The sequence below is a fragment of the Struthio camelus genome, chromosome 5 (assembly GCF_040807025.1).
Source record: "Struthio camelus isolate bStrCam1 chromosome 5, bStrCam1.hap1, whole genome shotgun sequence".
In the NCBI taxonomy this organism is placed as follows: Eukaryota; Metazoa; Chordata; class Aves; order Struthioniformes; family Struthionidae; genus Struthio; species Struthio camelus.
Window position 1 is genome coordinate 68,146,042 of NC_090946.1, and position 20,915 is coordinate 68,166,956.

Sequence of the window (20,915 nt, forward strand, 5' to 3'; positions counted from 1 at the left end):
ATAAACTGCATATTTGCTACTATTTAAAAGCAGCATTTGAATTCTTATTGATAGCTGTGGCTGTACAGCATATATAGATCAGATTGCCAATTTCGCTTGAGATGATAGACCTTTTAAGGAAAAGATGTAAGAGAAGAAAGAATCTAAAATAATTCTGAAAGCATATTTGAAAGTGGTAGTCAGCGTCTTCCAGGAATGTTCCTAATACAATGAAGGATAATAATGGAAAAATAATGGCATTTGATTGTTTGGTCAATACTTGCTTCTCTGAGATCCAGTAAAAACAGTAAATGATAATATATGGGGAACATCTTAGTAAAGCTGCAGCCACTTCAGATTTGGTTAATACTTGAAAAATCTCCAGCTGTATTAAAGCAAATACATCCAGAATGGCTAAACAGAAACCCACCCCTTTGGTGTACGAATACACAATGTATGAAAGACTCTGTCCTGATAACTGGCAGAATCTTATGATGGTTTTGTTAATAAGGACCAGGATTTGTATACCTGAGCTACATGTAACTTGTCATTGAAAATGCAGCTGATTATTGTGGCACAATGGAGAAAACTGACAGGCAGAAGGAAGTCTGTGTTTCTCCCTTCATGCAAGCAAGAGAATATTTCTTGGCCAAACTTTTACATGGGACAGCAGCATTTACTTTTGATCTCTGTGGCCTCACTGTTGATTGGTGTTTTTCAGAATGACGTCTTGAAGATCAGCTTCTCACTGTAGTTCTAATAATTTTGTTCTGGAATTAGAAGACTAAATTCTGGTAAATTAGAATGTGATTAATATTCAGAAATGGAATACATATTAATTTTTTCATTTCATTTTCTATGTGGGCATCTTAAAATGTTTTTATGATCCCAGTGACCTGATGTCAATTACCACATAAGTGTGTTTGCTACAGTTAACTCACTGAAATATTTCTCCATTAAAAAAATAACTTAAAACATTATATCATCCAGTTTAAGGAAAGAAAGTGGTACTTTGAGTTAAATGCTACCACATGTAGCATCTTGGATTTTTTAATAAAAAACTTTTTTGGCTTTCCTATGAGCAATAATACCCTAGAGCATTCAAAACAGTGCAGATTCTTGAAAATCTGGAGGAATATCTAAGATTCCTACTATATATTTCTGTTATTCCTAACATAGCTCAGATTTTCAAAGGAATCTTTCATGTAAGAACTGTCATGATTAACATATTTTTAGTTTTTTTAACTTACAAAGCACACAAAGATGGTGGCCATTAAATCATAATCTTATTCGTAAAGGCCTAACCTCCTAGCAAATTAAGAAAAAAAATTTCTCCTTTTCCTACTTCATCCCCTAAATCCTCTGTTTGGTATGTCTTTAATTCTGATCTTCCGTGTCTCTTTCTAACTTCACAGTTTGGCAGAAACAAGCCGTGCATGATTTTGTATGTGAAAAAAGAGTCAGATGTAGCGATATCAGATGACAAATAGATCAGACCTGCTAGGTGAATCAACCCTTTAAGATTTGACTCAGACCTGAAAAAAGGAGATGGGGGCTTTGGGGGTGGGGGAAAACGGCAGAATCCATCCTGACCTTTCAAAGGCATGGGTTTCTAAACAGTTTCTTTTTCATAAAACTTTGCAATTACTATTAATTTCGTAAAATGTTCTCATACACTCAAAGCAAAATTAAATATCATAGAGCTTGATATTTAAAAACAAAAAAATCAATGAAGACTAAATTAAATACCAGCTGTTAAAAGATACATGAAAAGCTTCTTCAGAGCAGGTAGAGCCACCCCCACCTAAACTAGAAGACTGTAATATGTAAAACCAGAAGGTATAAAAACCGCATGCTCCTAACGAGATCACGCGCAAGCGTACTCTAGTGCTGGGATGGTAAGAGCGGGTTGCTTTCGGCATGGTCAGAAGTCACAGCAGCCTGCGGTGCCTGATGGAGGCCAGGACACCTGCTGGCACGTGCCTTGCCCTGTCCCCCGGACAGGGGTGTCCCACTCGGCATCTGCCTGACAAAGCCTCCCCCGCGCTGAGGGGCCACCTCCGGGGAAGGATGGCTCCGTGTTCCACTGCCACAAAGGGCTCCCAGGCAACCACCCTCGCAGGCCACGCTTCAAACCCTCCCTTGAAAAGGCTGGGCCTGCTGCCCCTTTGCAGCAACTCATCCCTTCCCCTCCGCCACGGCCTGGCGGGCAGGAGGAGGAGGCGGCACGGCGGCTGCGAGGCGCCTTGGGCCTGCTGAAGCACGGCTGTCCTCCAGCAGCCAGGCCAGCCCGCCTCGCAGCTCGAACAGCGCAAGGAGGAAGTCCTTTCCCAACTTGTTTTGGCTTAAAACCCAGCGCCTTCAAACAGCCCCGCTTCCAGCTCTCGGCCCTTAGCCCCGGGCCCCAACCGCCCGCCCCACCCCCCGCCCCCAGGCCGCGCACTACACTTCCCAGCGGCCCCCGCGCCGAGGGGAGGGGCGGCGGGGCGGGGCCGGCGCGGCGCGCGCTGGGCGCCGCTGCCGCCTCGGGGGCGGGCGGCCGGGGCGCGGCGGCCAATGGGCGCGGGCGATGGTGGGAGGTGGGCGCCGGGGCGGGCGGGCCGCCTCGGGGCTCCTCGCAGTGCGGGAATTTCGGACGGGGCGCAAGGAGCGGCGGGCCGGGCCTCGGGGACGGAGGAGGTATTTGAAGCCGGCGGCTGCGTTTGGGGTTTCCTTGTTTTGTTTTTCTTTCTTTCTTTTTTTTTTTTTTTTAAGGAGCCGAGTTTGTGTGGCCTCCCCTTCGGCTCGCCGTGCCTGCCCGGCCCTGCTGGCGGGCTGCGCCCGGGCTCTCCCGCGCTGGCCTCCCCCTCGCTGAGGAGCCTCACAATACCCCCGGGGCCCGCTCAGGCCCTGTTCCCCTCCCGGCCCCCTTCATCTGCAGGCCCTTGGCCTGGGGGCAGACCCCTTCCCCGCCCCGCCGCCAGTCCGTGGGGCGAAGGCTGAGGTGGGGGGGGGGAGGGAGAGGTTGGGGGCAGGCGTGTAAGAGCTCTCTCAGTTTCGCCCTTGAGGTCTGCACCCCCTGCATGGGCCCTTGACTCTAAAGCTGTCTGGTGGCAGCGGCCACAGTTGCCTTCCTTCGTGGCTCTTCACGGAAGAGAAGGTATGCTGTGTCAGTGACAGATTTGTTACCGGCAGGGACGTTCAGGGGTGGCCAGCAACTGAAATATTACCTTGATTGGGAGGCCCTACAGAATTTTACCTTTACATAAGCATAATATTATTTTAAATACGAACCTACAAGTCACAAATAAAAAAAAAAATCTGCAGTTTCTTAAACTGGGCTGGCCCATCACGTGAGGAACACTGGGCTAAGTTAGTTTCTTTCAGTGGTTGTGTTTTTCTTCACTTCCTCTTGCTCACCCTTTGCCTTCCTTGTTTTAGGATTATCCATGTGCAGACAGATTAAACCCTGTTGCCTTCTTTGATTTTTTTTCAATTTGTGCTTAAGGGTTTCATTAATTTGTATGGAATCCATGGGCCCTTTTTGTTATTAGCAAGAACATAAAGGCTTTTGGGAAGCTTCCTACAATTATTACTGCATTAGACCACAATTATTATTGTGTTAGAAGACTTGTGCAGCTTATACCCTCCCTCTGTGGGAGTAAGCTGAAGAAAAGAAAGTCCTTGAGTTAAGTGTTTTGCTCATGTGCATGGATACTTAATGGTGGTTTAGAGGTGAGGTGATTGGGAGTGATAGATGATGTGACATTTTACAAAGCTTGCTATGTGAGCTCACTTGTTATTGCAAGAATTATCTGAGTGATGCTCACAAATCTGAGGAGAACCTTAAGTATTGTAGGAAGGAAGAAAATTGGTTGCGGATAAGACTCTTTAAAATCAGTTAGCAACAGAGTAATTCCACCTTTTCCTACCTCTGAGCAAGCTATATTTTGGAATTTTAAAAGAAGTCATCTTGGTCAAAACAAGATATTCAGTTTGCCCACCGTGATGCTATTGTAAAAAAATATTCTAATAAACTGTGGTCTAGCAACATGCGTTTATCCAGTTTGTCTAAAAATAAGCTTTCTTATCTCCTATGGAGCGCAACCTAAGTCCCCTTCCCCCATAAGTAGCATCATTTGTCAACTGTCTTAATCTTCAGGAATGGAGATTATGATGATATTCAAGTAGACTATGGAAAAGAAAGACTTCTTGCATAAATTGGACATTCAATGATTCTTTTATTTACTCCCATTGATATTACTTTGGATACTTTTTTGGTGTTTCCTTCTGCAAAACAGTTCAACAGTATTCAGAAGTCTTAAGAAAGTGTCAAATTGTTTCCCCTCTCCCTCCTTGGGAAAAAACATGTTTTGTTTTTTTTTGTTGTTATTTCTCTTTTTGCAGGCAGACATAAAGGTCTTGCTATGACTGATGGACAGTATTAACAACACTTAGATTTCAGATCTTACTGGGACTTCCTATTCATGAAGAGGAGCACAGGTTACCAGCATGCCTTCTCTATGCTGAAAATGAAAATAGGTCCTACTGAGATAAACCACCATAAAAATGACAATTTCCAGAAAACAAAAAGAGCGGGATCAGGAAGAAACTCACCATTGTGACTTGCTGCACAGCAGAAATAGTTCCTTCAAGATAAATTTGGTTTATATTAATTTCAGAGTTTTGTTGAGAATGGAAGCCAGCACAAATTGAGAAGTGGCTATTCATGTCTATTCTAAAAGTTCAAGTGTAGCTAGATTAGCAACCATTGCAGACAGCATTTGTAAGGACAACACCACTAATGGCACTATTGATGCAAAATTGTCTGCATATCTCAAGTACAGTGTATTCAGTTTCTTCCAAGATGTTTTATTAGGGAGGAGGAGGAGAAATAACCTTTGTAGTGCTAAAGAGGCTTTTGGAGAGAGTTTAGACAAATAAACTTCTGTTATTCATACTCTTTCTTAGCAAAATTTTTGTTTTGAGCATATTGTAGCTATGTAAAATGCTGCTATTTAGAGTCATGCACCTTGAAAATTGTTCTTGTCAGATACCTTAGCTAAGCAGGGTCGGGTCTGTTTGGTACTTGAGTGACAGTATAGTACTTGACACCTGTGGCAATCTGTTTCCAAGGACTTCAGCATGGTTTGCAGGCACTAATAAATTAAGCTTTACAATACCTATGAGATAGAAAATATTTCAATTTACTGATCGGGAGAGGTAATTGAGATGCAGGAAAGGTGAAGGTAAGTTTTGATGTAAGTGTTAAATTCAGGATTCTTCCGCCTCTAGTTCTGTGCTTGACCGTAAGACCATTGTTTTCTTCAGACTCCGAGTTCCTGGATGAAAAAGCTACAGTGCTGCAAAAAGTTCTGTAGTTGGTTCAGCAGGTGACCCTCATAATCTTTAACTTTTTCTCAATATGGTGATGTGAGAGAAGTGATTCCCTCCTGTTTCAAGATCACTTGGAGTGAATTTATGTTTTGAACAGAGAATATGAGTGGTACTGTCTTATGGAGAAGCAGATGACTTTATTGCAGCTGTGGAAAGTACAGTAGGCAGTGCGACATCATGTTAGTTCATAAGTTTTCTGACAAGCCACTCATGTTTGTTAAATCATGATTTGAAATGGAATAACATGGAATTATATAATTTGTACTAAAAAATCATTACCTTTTTCATTTTTTCAGTCTTACTTTTTTTTTGCAGTCTGCAGGTATTTCTGATTTCAGTAAAATATTGTTGAAGTGAATTATCTAAATAAATGTGGTGTATGCCCATTGCTCAAGTATTTCCACAGATAACAGCTTTTTTACAGAAGAGTGAGTGCCTAGTCTTGTGCATGCTGCCCATTGAAAGTGATCAGTGTTTGGCACCTATGGCCTACTGATAGTTTGACCAACTTGTAAGTAGGCACAGTGCCATCTTAGCAGATGGGTATGAATATAAACAGCCAAGAAACCATGTATGTGTGTCTAGTGTATTTGTTAAGGGCAGAGTTCTCAGCTGGGGACATTCAAGCTTATGTCCATTTTGAATTTTTGCTTTTATGGATAAAGAGATGTCATCGTTAATTTTTTTTGATTAACTACCTTCAGCCATATAATTATTGACCACATTAAACAAGGGGGAAAAACAAAAACAAAAAAAAAAGAGGGAGATACCAGCTCATTTTTTAACTCTCCAGTGGAGCTATTTTAAGTAAACTTAATTCCCTTTTAAGCAAATCTATGATTAGCAGACTGACCATGAATGGCAAAGATGTGAAATGTATCTATGGTTTTGTTTCGCTGGCTTGCTATTTTTTTTGAGAAAGCAGATACAAATTTTACTTTTCTTATTTGCTGCTCTACAGGCATGTCTTTGACTTAAGACAAAGCTCAGTTGGCTAATTATATTGCATCCTCTGGACTTTTTTTTACAGCATTGCACACCCAAAATGCCCACGCAAGTTGCATGCTATTGTAGCACCAGAGCTCAATTAATGTTACAAAGCTCTATCAAGATTAGAGAAGAGGATAAGGTGAAATTATTTAAAAACAAAACTGATTTCAGTTGCTATCCCTGTCACACTAATATGCTTGCAAGCACCAGTGTACCAGTCCGAGGGATCTGCCCAGATTTAAGCACCTGAGTGCATCTGTCCAAGTGGTCTGACCAGGATTATTTGTAGTGATACAGAGGTCAAGGGGTGCGGTCTGTCAGGTCTTCGTCATGTCTCTTGCATTGCTTATAGCTTGGGGACCATATGCTTGTTTTATATTCAGGCTCATTTTTGTAACCTTTAGAAGCTGATGGTGATTATGATCTTTTGTGCCTTTGTCCTGTCCATCAGACAACAATGAAGATTTTTACACTGTCTTGAATGCAAAGTCAGTCTTGGGACTCCAGACTTGTTTGTCTTCCTACCATCACCATCTGTAGTGGCTTCAGTCTATCTGTTGTTTTAGTCCGTCCTCCCTTTCCAGATCTGGGTATCCTGAGAAGCTACTTACAGGTGTGTTGTGATCTTGATGCCCTGCTACTCTAAGTGATATCACCACAATGCCATTCCTACAGTGCTCTGTTCCTTCTAGTGCTTTCATGTCATTATGAGCCTGTTGGTACCATCTGAGCTGAACTTGCTGAATTGTGTTTGGTACTTGGAAATCTCATTTCTTTCCTATTAAAAGTTTGATGGAAAAACATTCCTCTAAGATAGTGCAGTATATTTCAGCTGAAAACAAAAAAGACACAAAAGTGTAAAGAGGAGTTTCCTGAAGACAGAATGAAAGCTATGGGAAAAGTTAGCCTTTTTAAGTGTAGAATGTCAAAACTGTATCTTGATTCAAACATTTTATTTTTTGAGAATAAGGAAGCTTGTTCCATGTAGTTTTTGATAAATACTATTTGTTTCTTGTAATGTGCATATTTCGTAATATTTTTTGTTGGAATTATTCATTTAGCCACCATGAGTATTCAGGTGTTCTATGACTTAAAGATACTTCTCATATTAACAAGGACCTTGAAAAACAGACCTTTTCTTTGGCATGGGATGTAATGCCTCCTCTTTGTTTATTCCTGTGGTGAGTGACCATGGTGTTCTGGCTGCAGGCTCATGTAGCAGAGGACAGAAAAAGATTTCTGAGATACTTAACAGCTACTATTGTATTTAGTATACATAGAGAAACTAGTGTGTGCTGCTCTTTTCAGATGTTAGTTAGATGAGAGATATTATTTGAGAAATAGGAATTCTTGAAGGTACCACTCAAACGGGGTCTGTGGGGAGAGAGTATTTTCGGAAATGCTGTTATCATAATTGTATGACTTTCTATTTGTCTGGGAAATTAAGAAAGTCCTAGAAGAACATTAGAACTAAAAGAAAACTGGCATTACGTAACTGCATTTGACTTAGAGTTATTCTATTGAATAGCTAGACTAATGGAGGAAAAAAAGATATTTTGCTATTCAGAAGCTTCCTCAAATGTGTATTGTTAATATTCCTTCCCTCTTTCCCAAGAAAAACAGCCAACCTCACCCCCCCCAACCCCAACACACCTGTCAGACCAAATACTCTTTAGAAAGTAACTTTCAACTTCATAAGGAAAAGATCAGCTCTTTGTGAAAACAAGTTATGAAGTTCTTCGTGTGCGGGGATCTAGTGTACTCTTTACCATGTCATGGCCAAATATTCAGCAAGTTCTTTTATTGAATCAAAATCTAGCTCTTATTCCAGGGGTATGAAAAAAATAAGAAAGAAATTTATTTAATCAGAATGTGGTCTGTTCTGGAGAGAGACGTGCATGTTTGGTTCTGGTGAGCCCTTATATTTCCAAAAACAGTGTTGATATAGGATCTGAGGAGATTGGGAGGTTGGCATGAATAATACTTTCACGACCTCTTTCATGACCTCAGAATGGGTGATTATGCACAGGTGTGTTAATGATCTACTAAATGCTGTCCAGAGAACAATAAGCAGACTTTCAGTTTTGTTGGTTGCAGTTGTATAAGGGGAGAAAATTAATTAATAGTATGAATAATTTAATATTTTTCTGATATTATGACAGCTAAGAGAAATCACTGAGAAATGTTGAGATTGCTTTCTCTTTTTTAATATAACCATTAATACCTATGTTTATTTTTATTTAAGCCTTGGACTATATGAAATTTCAAAACTAAGTAAATTTAATTCCAAGAAAAGTGATGAGCCTTATTTCATTAGTTTACTTTTTAAGTCTAGAACTATGATTGGTTGGCATTGATTGATTGCAACAGATTTTATGATTTTTCTAACATGTATTATAAGAAGACTTACAAGACTTAAAATTTGCTCTCAGAATTTTTTCTTATACCTGAAAAAATTACTCATTTTTCACGTAGAATTCATGCCAATGAAATGACTTATGGTATTTCTTTTAAAGTTTAGTAACAACTTAAAACTTAAACAATCCATACTTTATGTGGAAATTCGTCGTAAGTAAAAGCAAGCATAAAATACTGGCATATGGAATAGCATGAAAATAATTCTACTCACCATGTAATCTATGCTTTTTTTTTTTTTTTTTTTTAATTCCCCCAGCCCCAAGTGAAAATGCCATATATGAAGAAGACTTCTGGAAAAAGAGCTCCTGCAAAGAGGAAACTTGCTGAAGAGTTTGCTGTAGGAGAGGTTATAGCAGATACAACCAAAAAAGAATGGAAATTAGGTGTTTCTATAGGGCAAGGAGGCTTTGGACGCCTGTATCTTGGTAAGTTTGGTTGTTGTCCATAATATTTTAAAATGGAGAGGGAATTGCTTGTCCTTGTTCAAAACAATGAAAGATTGAGCCAAAGTTATAAAGGCAGAGTGTCTTCAATTGTTCTGTTTGATTAGAATTACAGCTTCATTCACTTTCTTGGAAAAAGTTGAGCGGAGTGGGCAAATGGTCGTTGAAGACACTCATTGCGTGAGGTTGCAGTTATCAATATGCTATTTCAGAGTGATAGTTCATTTTTCTTAATGATTTCAGTTAAGTCTTCATGTTTTGCAAACCATACTCTTTCTTTGTAATATTTTTAAATGTTCATAGACAGATTTTATAATTCATATATTCTTGCATAATTGCTTTAACTTCTCAATCATGCATTTCTAAAGTAAATTGTGAAAGAAGTCTGATATTGAGAGCAACAGGATTGAAATGTCCCCATGTCTCTGGGACCCCTTGTGCACAGTGAAATGATAGTTCGGTGTTTATTTAAATTTCTTCTTTGGTCTTGCTGAAAGAGGGAATGTTTGTGTGAATATCGTTACCTCTCAAATTCTGAACTGAAACTGTCGAAACATATTTTGTGCAGGCTATTGATCAGCCATCAAAAAACAGCTGTTGACTTCTGTGCTGCTTTTGACTTTTTCATTGCCTTCTGAACTTCTGACATAAGTTATTAAACTTTGTTACGCAACCAATATTCAGAACAGATTGAAATTTTGGACCTTACTGTTTAAAGCATCAGCACAGGTCTTGCTTTGTGAAGTTGTGTATCAAATTCATGGAAAACTTCTTTTAATGCATAATTTTCCATACTTAAAATCAGTAGAGCTGTTTTTGAACCAATGAACAAAGAAGAAAGTCCTTGAGAATACCTCAGGGAATCCAAAAGACTTCCTGCTTTAACCCTCGTAATTTTCCAAAGAACTTTGAAGGGATGAAATTTAAGGTAACCATGTTAATAAGGGTGTTTTTGCAACATGTTTGTTTTTTTTTTTTTTGCTCCACTGGATGAGAGTGTTCCATGGAATTCATATTGTTTTTAAAAAATCATCCATCCTGCTTTCAAAATAAACAGACTGCAGTGTAAGTAGGTTAAGAACCATTTTGAAGAAAGACCGGACTAGTGGGCTGCTGCTTGCCAAAGAGTCCCTGTACTACTTGCTGATTCTTGCTCACTGAGCTTCTAAATTTACTGAGACTGTAGTTCCAGTTGCATAGTTCCTCATGTTGAGAATTTGTGCTTTGTGCAAGCCAAAGCTTGCCCTCTCTCAGATTGCTTACCCATCATTTGCACAAAGCCATGCCCCTGGCTCCTTCCATACTTGGTACTTGCCTAACTTGATGTCGTCTGTACTTGTAGCTCCTTCTGTGGCAGCCATCAGCAGGCTTAGTACCAACAGAAAGTCACTTTTGGCAAAGTAGTAGAGAGGATCTCTTTTTCTTCGTATCCACAACTGCGTACGTTCATCACAGTCAGAAGTTTTATTATCTAGAAAAGAGATATTGAATAATAGAAGGGAACTCCTTTATTTAGTGAACTACCTGTTCTTCTCAAACAGAAGGGAGAATGTGAGACCATGTCAATATAGTCTTGCAATATAGAATATTTCTCTTATCAAGGTCTCACATACTGATATGCATGCTCGTATCAGTGCTTAATTACTCTATTATTTGGTAGTCCATGCTGCAGCGCAAGTAAGTTTGTTTTGTGATAGCTTCCTTTCGTACTACTAATAAACACTTCCTTTTTAACAGCTGATGTTAATTCTTCGAAGTCGGTTGGCAGTGATGCGCCTTATGTTGTAAAAGTGGTAAGAGAACATTTGAATATTTATTTCAGAATTTGAAAATGTTTATTCTAGAATAGTGTGGGTTTTAAGGCATCCTTTCACTAGAAATAGTGCAATTACGTAGTGCATATTTTGTCAAAGTGTGCTCTGTTTAAGTCTATACATGAGAATGAGTATAGTGATGCACATTGTGGAATGGTGGAATGGTGGTGGTGTTGAAAAAGGTTCATAAAATGGTTCAGGTTCTGTTTCCATTTGCTGTTTGCTGTAAACAACTCAAGTATCACAAAATGAATGAAATCTAGATAGTTTTTGGAGAATTTCTGTGATTCAACAGTGAGTCTGTGTGAAGTGTTTGCCACTGGATGTTGGTAAGCTAACGGATGGCTTGGTAGTTGCAATAGCAAAACTTTGGTTCCCAAGGTCCTCACAGATATGAAGTCATTTAAATGTTTTACCGTAAAACACACAAGTACTTCTAATTTCTATTGAATAAAAATGGTATTGACGTGCAATTTTTTTGACCTAATGATTAGATAGAAGAAAAGGCCTCGTTGATGACTCTTTTTCTAGCCGACTGCAGTAAAGCAGTAAGATTTTTTTATTAGTTGAAAATAAATTATGTTTTAAATCTTACAAGTTAACTTGATTTTGGCAACATTTTATTTTTCTAAGGTAAATGTATAAAATTATTTTTCTTAAATTTTGAATGATTATTTCAGATAGATCCTGGTATTATATGTGGTTTCCTGGTAAAAATCTACCCCCCCCCCCCCAAGAAAAAAGAATAACAGTAGTAAAGCCAGACTATTAATTATCTTAATACTTTTCTAGTCCCATGAGAAACGCAGGTACCAGAAATTTTACAAGCACTTCAGAATGTGAAAAATTAATTCTACGCAGTTCAGAAGCACCATGGTTTCATCTTTTGTTTATAAAGCAATACTGAAATGCATTGCCGTAATAGTTTGTTGCTTATGTAGATATGTTGATACTCTTAACCTTCCCCCCCCCCCCAACTAAAAAGTTATGTTAATTTGGAGTGAAAAAATTTTCTTAATACGAGTCTTTAATCTTGATATTTAGAACTGCTGGTTACAGGAGAATTCTAGAATAGTATTTTTGATACCGCTTCAAGAGCACAAAAAACTCTTTTGGAAATGTTGTCTCTTGCTGAAAAAACACTGCTTATGGTACAAGTGTCGAACTACCACACTTTCAGCATCGCCATACTGCTGCTTTAGGTGTGTGTGGGCAGCTATTCTACCGAGGTCAGGAGCCTCAACCTGCAGCTTTTGTGTGGTGGCAATGTCCAACTTGCCCTTTCTGAGGCAGGGGGTGTCTGTTCCTGCAGGAACTGTTTCCTCTGTTAGCAGCAAATAACAGATATTCAGGTTATCAGCAGTGCTTTGCCTCTGAGAGGCGGTGGCTCCTGAGTGCCTGGCTCCTGCTTGAGTTTAAACTGACCAGGAAGCAGAACCCTTTGACTTTCATGGAAGAATCCAACTTAACTTCTTTGGAATCTTGTCAGATATGCATTATTTTACTGCTGTGCGCAGTTGCCATCCTCCTTTTTCCTCCAGGTTCAAGCAGGTTCTTCTCCAGTTCATCTGCTTCTCCCTTCCACTTTGGGCTCTGATTATAAGAATTGTCACAACATCTTTTGAATTGTTTTTATGCGAGGTTCACTTTATCGTAACAATTTGTAAATACCCCCATTGCAAATCCCTCATGACTACTCACTTTTGATTTGTCTTTTATAATTTTGTGTTTATGGTAATAAAGTGTAGCCCAGTTGTTGTGCTGCCCTCACAAATGACCCATAATGTTCTATGCCTCTGCAGCCTAGCATAATGCAGCTACTAATAAGGGCCTATTTTCTGATGCTCTGGGTGATTCCTAGTTGATCCATCAGCTGAAGAAAAGTGGCTAACAGCCTCGAACAATTATTAGGGTTTAACAAAATATGTGCTTGTATCATAACGTTCTTCAAATTAAGCTATTAAAGTGGGATGGAAATTGGCTTAGTCTTTGACGTATCCTTGTACTACTGGTGTCTAAGCAGAATGAAATGAACCACAGTTTTTATTAGTAAACAGATGTTTTTTAACATGTGAACCTTTCAGGTGTCATTGGGCAGCAGTGGATACAGAGTTTAATAATACTTTGTTAAATTGCTGACTGAAAAAGATCAGAATTCTTTAAAATATTACTTGAAGAAGTTAGTTGAGTTTTGACATGTACTCCATAATCTCTTTCATTATGATCTGTCTTCTAATTAGACTTTAATTTCAATTTTGCAAACCACGAGTGTGTTTAGAATGGCTCTGGGCATAAAGCTGTGGAAAATTGAGTTTGAAGTCTTTCTGTTTTTAGTGTATTATAAGGTTGCTAGTATGGCAAATATTGGACATCATTACATGAGCTTTTTTTAACATAGCACGTGCATTCATTTATCTGTATGTAGTATTAACGGTATTATGGGGAAACAGCTCCATAGTCATTGCTGAGTTCAATTTTGTGTTTAAATCAGCTATCCGGCCCTTCAAATATGAAAAGATACCGGATTTTCAACCTTTGCTCTGACCAGAGAAAGATTTTTTTTTTTTTCAGTACATAGAAATAATGTTTTTGGATAACATAATTAAAAAAGGATACTTTAAGATCTTTAGCGCCTGCACTTTTTTGCTAAGTTTTAGTAGCAGAATAACATTCTTCACATCTGTGTAAACTGAATCAAAATCATATGTGTAACTTTCATCCTAATTAATTTAGAGCTTTAATTGATTATGCTACACAGAAACAAATGAGTACATCAGGTAACTTAGGTGTAGGATACCTGCAGTATAAGATTTCACTTTCTCCTCTGTGCATGTAATCTATATATGACTAGTCTTGTTACCCTGGTGGATCAATAAAATAACTGAAAGTTGTTATGCATGTACCAAAGTTTCTGGGCAAAGATCAGTTGGTGTAGTGTTTGTGTGTGGGTTTTTTTTTTTTTTTTTTTTTTTTTTTAAATCTTCATGGCTTAATACTGGTCTGAACAAATACAGCGGTCTGTTCCACAGAGGAGCCAGAAAACTGTAGGCTCCAATGTCTTTCAGGGCAATATTGTTGGGGAAAGTGAGGCGAATACGGTTGTAACATTCTACTGCAATGTCTAGGCCTGTGATTGGTGCCTAAGCTGGTATGCGGTCTTATTCTGACTGGTTTTCCTACTCTGCTTCTCAGCCAATAAATCAGGTACACATTAAGGACCACAGTTATCTGTGGGCTTGACCTCTTTGCATTGATTCATTAATGTCAGACAGCAGTAAACCCATATTAACTGAGCAGTGTATTTTGGCATTTAACAATTTTCTGGATCGCTGCATCTGCATTTAAAAGTTACAATTAAAATGGTTTAAGATTACACATCTTGAAACTTTTGCTAATACATGAGTACATTCTCTCTGGTTTTTTTTTTTTTTTTTTTACCAGTAGTAACATACCTGTATTTTGTTTGGTTTTTAAACCCTAGGATATTCCAAAACAGGTATTTCCATTGAAATGGAATGAGTTTGAACATATATAAGTAACTATAGCGTAAAATAAATTGCTGAAACTTATCTCGGAATCAGTTACTTCAAAATTGAAAAATTGACAGTTGAAATCACAACTTTAAGGGTTTTTTTCTGCACAGACTTCTGGAAGTGTACAGTTAAGGCACTCACTCACTAGCAGTTCTTGTAGTATTGCAAAGCTTTGATGTTTTCACATATTTTACTTGTAATATATAGTTACCGCAGATTTGTCCCTAGGAAATGGAATCAAAGTATCTTATGTTAGCTTTAACACAAGGTAGATGCTTAAGTCAAAATAGATACAGTTTTTGTAATTCAGCTTGTTAAGAGAAATTTTGAAATCCTCTGCAATTCTTGCCTTGATCAACTAACGTATGAAGAGGAAAAAATATCATATGTTCATCAAGAATTTAACTTTCGTTAACATTTTTCCATCAAATGATTTCAGATGTTATTTTGGGGTTACTAAAATCTACTAGAGTTGGTGCAGTTCAGCTTTAACTTGGAAAATTCAACATGATTAATGTTATTTAATATTCTCTGCAAAACTACTTCTGCCACTTATTGGTAATATTTCTGTATGCTTCAGTTAATTCGTTATTCTTTGGTCTTTTGTTATGAGAAAGAATTTTTTGATACCCTTAGTGCTGAGCAATTTATTATAAAATAACTACTTGGTCATCTTTATTTTGTAAAGAGAACGTACTGTAATGAAGTATCAGCACTGAGTAAAGAGAGAATATATAGAGAATATATAGTGAACATTACATTTTGTGAACCTTTAATAATTATTAGTTACTAACACAGCACTTTTTAACTAATTTTAAATTGTCTTGAAGGAACCCAGCCAGAATGGACCTCTTTTTACTGAGTTAAAGTTCTACATGCGAGCTGCTAAGCCAGATGAAAGTAAGCAGTCTATTAAAATGTTTTTAACGAACTACAGCGTCTAGGAAAGTAAAGCCTACAGGGGTAAAGTGGCTCTTTAAAAGGAATCCTTTTAGATCATTTTTGAAAGTATTTTTAAATGATGAAAATTTAATTCAGACATGTAGTAAAATCAGGATTTTTTTTGTAAGATGTTCTTTATAACTGTGTTACTGGTATTATATAAATTGACACTTTTAGCTGTATCTCTGTCCCTGTAAAGGATGTGTGTCACCTGCTTACCACTATAGCTCACATACGACTTTCTGTAAAATGATAATTAGCCTACATGCGTGCAGGAACTCGAAGTAATATGAGTACTGCCTTTTATGTAAGTCTCTACTGATATGAATTCATGAACTTACCTTTATTTGTATTTTTAGTTCAGAAGTGGACTAAGTCCCGTAAACTGAAATATTTAGGTGTCCCAAGATATTGGGGTTCTGGCTTGCATGAAAAAAGTGGAAACAGGTAAATGAATCTGTTGTTGGCACATACTGGGATTTATTCCATCCACAACTGCTATCCCTTTTAACCAAATTTAGTTTATAAGATACATTTTCCAGCTATCTGCATGTTGTTCATTTTTATATTGCAAAATTTCATGTTCATAATAGTGTATGTATAAGGAATAGATAAATTCTATCTATATTCTGTTTGTTGCTCATATTTGTGTCTTATATTCTTACTGATTCAGTTTTCATTTGTCTCAAACATCGCCATAATACAGTAACTCTACATATTGGTGATTTAGATGCTCTTCGTTCCTGATTTAAAATAAAGTCCACTTTTAACGTAGTTGTCTTTGACTAATATGACTACCTTTTAAGTTTTTTCCTTTTTATTTATTCTAGCACGGTGTGCAGTTAAGAGTATTTTGACTCATGAATATAAAGGATTTAGTGCTCTCTCTACACCTGTTTGATTTTCTCTAGGGATAGTTTTTTGACTTAATCTGTGAGCTAGAATAATTGCTGCTACTCACGTTACATTTATCTTAAGTTTAGGGATGATTTTTAGTATTGTTTGATATCATGAAGGGTTTTTGTTACTTAATTTTGAACAGTATACATGTTTATGTAGCAGTCCTGGTTTCGTAGTGGACTTTGTATAGCTATGCTGTAAAGAAATTTTACTACTCAAGCAGTTTAGACTAGGACAGGCTTTTTGTATGGGCCATTGAATAGGGCAGTTGGAATGCAATGGCCCAATAGTTCCTCAGTTTGAAACTAATCTGATGTGAAAACAATATTAATTCTGAGAGGCAAAAGTAAACATAAGAAAAAAATGAAGTTTTTTCCAAGTAAGCTTTTCGTCGTATTTGTCGTTTAAAGTACGAGACTCTTAACGCTAATAGAGCTGCTGTGAGCTCTTATACCAGTAGAACCAATTTGACTGTAGCAGTGAATATCAAAACACCTTTGGCAAGTGAGTTTTTCGTTTTTCTTTTCTTTCTTTTTTCTTTTTTTTAATAAGTTGAAAGAAAGGTTACAGATCAGAGAAACCAACTTTTAAAAGTGACCATATTGATGTATTCAATCATTTGTAAAGCCAAGAATGTATTTCTGTGAGTTATTGACACTTGTTTTTTCCTGTAGTGAATTATAACACAGGTATTTTCCCATATGGATACTTGCTTTTGTATCGCTTAACTAGCGAGGCATAAAGAGCAGTTCTTTTTGAGAGACAAACTTTTGACGAGCTGATGTAAACGAAATAAGTTAGAGTCGAGTACAGTATAAAGAATGTCAGGTATATCCCATATAATTATTTCCTCCGTACCTGAAGTTTGTCTGTTGAGAGAGATCTTTTCTTCTGTAGTTCATGTAATGAACGTATAGATAAAAAAAAACTTTGCTAAGTACAAGTCAGTAACTTTTTGTTGTTTCTCTTTGTGAAATTAGCTATCGATTTATGATAATGGACAGGTTTGGGAGAGATCTTCAGAAAATATATGAAGAGAATGCAAAACGATTTGCCCACAAAACTGTACTGCAGTTAGGCCTGAGAATAGTAAGTTTAAAAAGGAATTTTACGATCTGGCTTCTTTTTGTTAAATGTCCCTTTAGCCTTTCTGTTAAATCACACTTTTGTGCTGAATACAGGTCATCTGCTGGTTGGAGTTGGGTACTGCACTGATATGACTATATTTTGTTTTATTAGCTTGATATTCTGGAATATATCCATGAGCACGAATATGTGCACGGAGACATCAAGGCCTCAAATCTTCTTCTGAGTTACAAGAACCCTAATCAGGTATTTCTAATGCATTTTTTTCCTCATGTTTTAAGCCTTTGTTTGACAGCACATGGAAGTGCTTTGAACCTGTGAAATCTAGCAGAAGCTCATTTTAGAAAATGTATGTAGTAACATTATTTCTGCTTGACATTTATATCTAGTTAATATTCTACTTTTTTATGCAATTTGTTGGACAGTTTATCAAATTGACTGTTTGCCCTAAATAATATTCTAGAGAAATTCTCATGATTTAAAAAGAAAAAAAAATTGACTCTCAGATAGATATTTGCAGGTGGAAGCTTAAAATTGTATAGTACACAGCAAATTATGTTTGCCTGTCTGCATTGTTACTTCATTCCTTTGTTCAAGAAATCCATCAGATAACTGTTCTGCTACTTGGAAAAATTGGTCTTTAAAGTGTTGATTGTTCCGCTTGATTTGTAGAAGTCTTTCATTTTTCTGCATTTTTAACTCTCTTTACTATTCAGAAAACACATATTAGAATTCCAAATTGTGTATATCTTCTTATCCAAACGTGTTAGCTTATTAAATGAGTAAAATAATGTCAGTTCCTCTAAAGTAACTGTGCTGTTAGTGAGGAGTAATAATAGGTGTGTTCATTTTACAACACTGTTTATAAGTCTAGTGTTCAAACAGGACAGCTGAATTCAAGGAAGGTAGGCCAGTAAGTATATTTATAATTGTATATGAACGTTGAATCTTTTTAGTGTATGTAATCTTACTGGTAATAACTGAATATTTTGCTGTACTTGACCCCTGCATCAGCAAGAAATGATTTCCAGAACAGCCTGCTCTGTGGAAAATGACAAAAGCTATCTAACATGTTGTTTTCAAATTGTATGCAGTAATCACAATAAAACATTGAGAAAGGATCATTTAAGTTGAAAAAGTGACAATTTATAATTCTTTTTAAGAAGTTATGTGAACAGTTGAGAGTTATTTCTATTTGTATATTTTTGTATTTGTAGTTCCTTAATCTTTGAATTCTGTGTGGGAATTATTAGGTGTACTTGGTGGATTATGGACTTGCCTACCGATACTGTCCCGAAGGAGTTCACAAAGTGTATAAAGAGGATCCTAAAAGGTGTCATGATGGAACTATTGAATATACCAGTATTGATGCACACAGTGGTGTGGGTAAGGATCCAAAAACTTTTGTTCTCAGTGACAGGCATTTGTATAGCCTTTTAAAAATAAATTTAGAAGGTTTACTTGCTGTACTGTGTTTGTAAACAACTAAGTTTCTGAATTTGCAGTAATATCTCTCTTCTTCCTCTACGTGACCTATCCTGGCATTTGTTTTTTTTTCCCCTACATTTACTAGCTTTTGCTTTGGTATTAATTTACTGTATTTTTTAGTGCAACTTTTTTGCATAGATTTCCTTAATTAATGAAGACTGTGTAAGCTGTTTAGTGTATTGCCTTTTATTGTCTTAAGTAGAAATGGAATATTGCTTCTGAAGTCTTGACAGAAAAACAGGCTCTGCTTTTAGGGGATAAATAGTTCCCATTATCAACCTGAAGATTGTTTCTTTGTGGCAAAGATGTACAATATACTTCATTTTGTTTATAAATTAGTTTTTAGATGATGTTTTAACAAAAAATTATTTTGTAATTGTGCCTCTAGTCACTGAACGTTGAAAAGCAAGAAGTGAGAAAATGCTGAACATGAGAATGACTTGACCATGTCTGAATGAACATAGAGGATTTGTAGTGAACATCAGTTTTATTTTCTTCATTTTAAAATTTTATTTAATTAGCAGAAAAATGTAAAAGCCTGTCTTGCAAAAATGTCAGTGTTGAAAATTGATATTTACTACTAAAGTATTTAGTAAATAAAGTATTACTACTTTACTGAAGTGTTGCACCTATCCTATGCTTAAAACTGACTGAATGAAGATTGCTTGATAAGCCCGCTTATCCCTTTGAAGCGTGATCTGCGGTCAATATCTAAATGAGGTCTATTTGGCCAGACTTAGGGATGTGATATTTTACTGTGCTCTACTTGGCTTTCAGGCCACATGAAATATTTCAGTTTTGCAGAATAATTATTTTGGGAACTGGGGCTTCAGCACTACTACCTTTTTTTATAGAAGAGGGGAAGTAAAAGCTGTTTTAAACAGAAATTCAATCACTTCACTATCCTGCTCCGTTTTTTTCCTGATCCAACTACTTAAAAAGCTTCACAAATTGGGATAACTGCAGCATGTCATGTTCTTGAGTAGAAAAAAGAGATTGATAAAGGACTTGAAAAGTAAGTTCCACATGTAGGAGCAATATTTTTCCCTTCCTTGCTTTCACACTTAAAAGAAACAAACAAAAAAAGAGTCAAGAGATTCAGGAGTCTTACATTGTCAGCATTGGCTTTCTACTCTCTTCCCACATTTGCAAGTTTTAACAGTTGTTAAAATATGGGTTTTTTCCACCTATTCTTAAAGTTCTTGGTTTTTTTTTATGTATGTATGTGTATTTAGCTCCATCAAGACGTGGTGATCTGGAGATTTTGGGTTATTGTATGATTCATTGGCTTAGTGGCCATCTACCATGGGAGGATAATTTGAAAGATCCAAACTTTGTCAAAGACTCAAAAATCAGGTGAGAAACTTCTTGTTTTCTTTGTCCTTTGAAATCAAAAATAGGAATGGAAATGTCTCGATGTATCAGGGTTTTGTACTTTTAATAAATTCCCTTTTGGTGAGTAGGGTATCATAGTGTGTTCCTCCTCAATTTCCCTTCATCATGCCGCATGCATTTTTGGCTTATAATTAAGCTTTGTTTAGTTGTATTGTTCCAAATTTTCCTCTAGCTGTCATCTTTTTGGATATGTGAGATGGTTATTTATGCCACAGTGCTGTTATTTTAGAATACCACCATGGTAATACTTTACAGCAGTCTTATCAGTGTGGAGATAACCATTAGTCCTGTACAGAAAGAGAAACAGTAGGATAGATTCTGAGTAACCTTTGTAGGATTATGCCCTGAAGTCTGTGGCAGAGGGCAGAGCTAAAGTTGGATCTCCAAATTCTTTGACCGCTGCCCCAGCTAGAGGGCTACTAATGTGAGTTTTGGGGTTTTTGTTTTTTTTGTTCCTCTCCCTAACCCTCAAACCTTTCTTTTCAGATACCCAATATCAAGAAAACTGTCCGTGTGTATCAGTTTGTCTCATTCACACATATTTGTTAATC

At 37.2% G+C, this 20,915-nt stretch overlaps 1 protein-coding gene across 3 annotated transcripts in view; it reads left to right on the top strand.

Moving 5' to 3' along the window:
- Positions 1 to 2,526: 2,526 nt before the first annotated feature.
- The window catches only part of VRK1 (VRK serine/threonine kinase 1), a 35,772-nt gene continuing 17,383 nt past the window's right edge, over positions 2,527 to 20,915 (top strand). Inside the window, exons 1-11 of one of the 3 annotated variants that reach the window (XM_068946992.1) lie at positions 2,641 to 2,658; positions 5,780 to 5,866; positions 6,797 to 6,958; positions 9,020 to 9,188; positions 10,944 to 10,999; positions 15,384 to 15,453; positions 15,855 to 15,942; positions 17,376 to 17,484; positions 17,635 to 17,727; positions 18,735 to 18,867; positions 20,205 to 20,325. In XM_068946992.1, the coding sequence (XP_068803093.1) occupies positions 6,827 to 6,958; positions 9,020 to 9,188; positions 10,944 to 10,999; positions 15,384 to 15,453; positions 15,855 to 15,942; positions 17,376 to 17,484; positions 17,635 to 17,727; positions 18,735 to 18,867; positions 20,205 to 20,325 (971 nt within the window). In that variant the 5' untranslated portion in view covers positions 2,641 to 2,658; positions 5,780 to 5,866; positions 6,797 to 6,826. Of the gene's footprint in view, positions 2,659 to 5,779; positions 5,867 to 6,796; positions 6,959 to 9,019; positions 9,189 to 10,943; positions 11,000 to 15,383; positions 15,454 to 15,854; positions 15,943 to 17,375; positions 17,485 to 17,634; positions 17,728 to 18,734; positions 18,868 to 20,204; positions 20,326 to 20,915 lie in introns of all 3 variants that reach the window. The other 2 variants (XM_068946991.1, XM_068946993.1) reach the window with 2 other exon arrangements.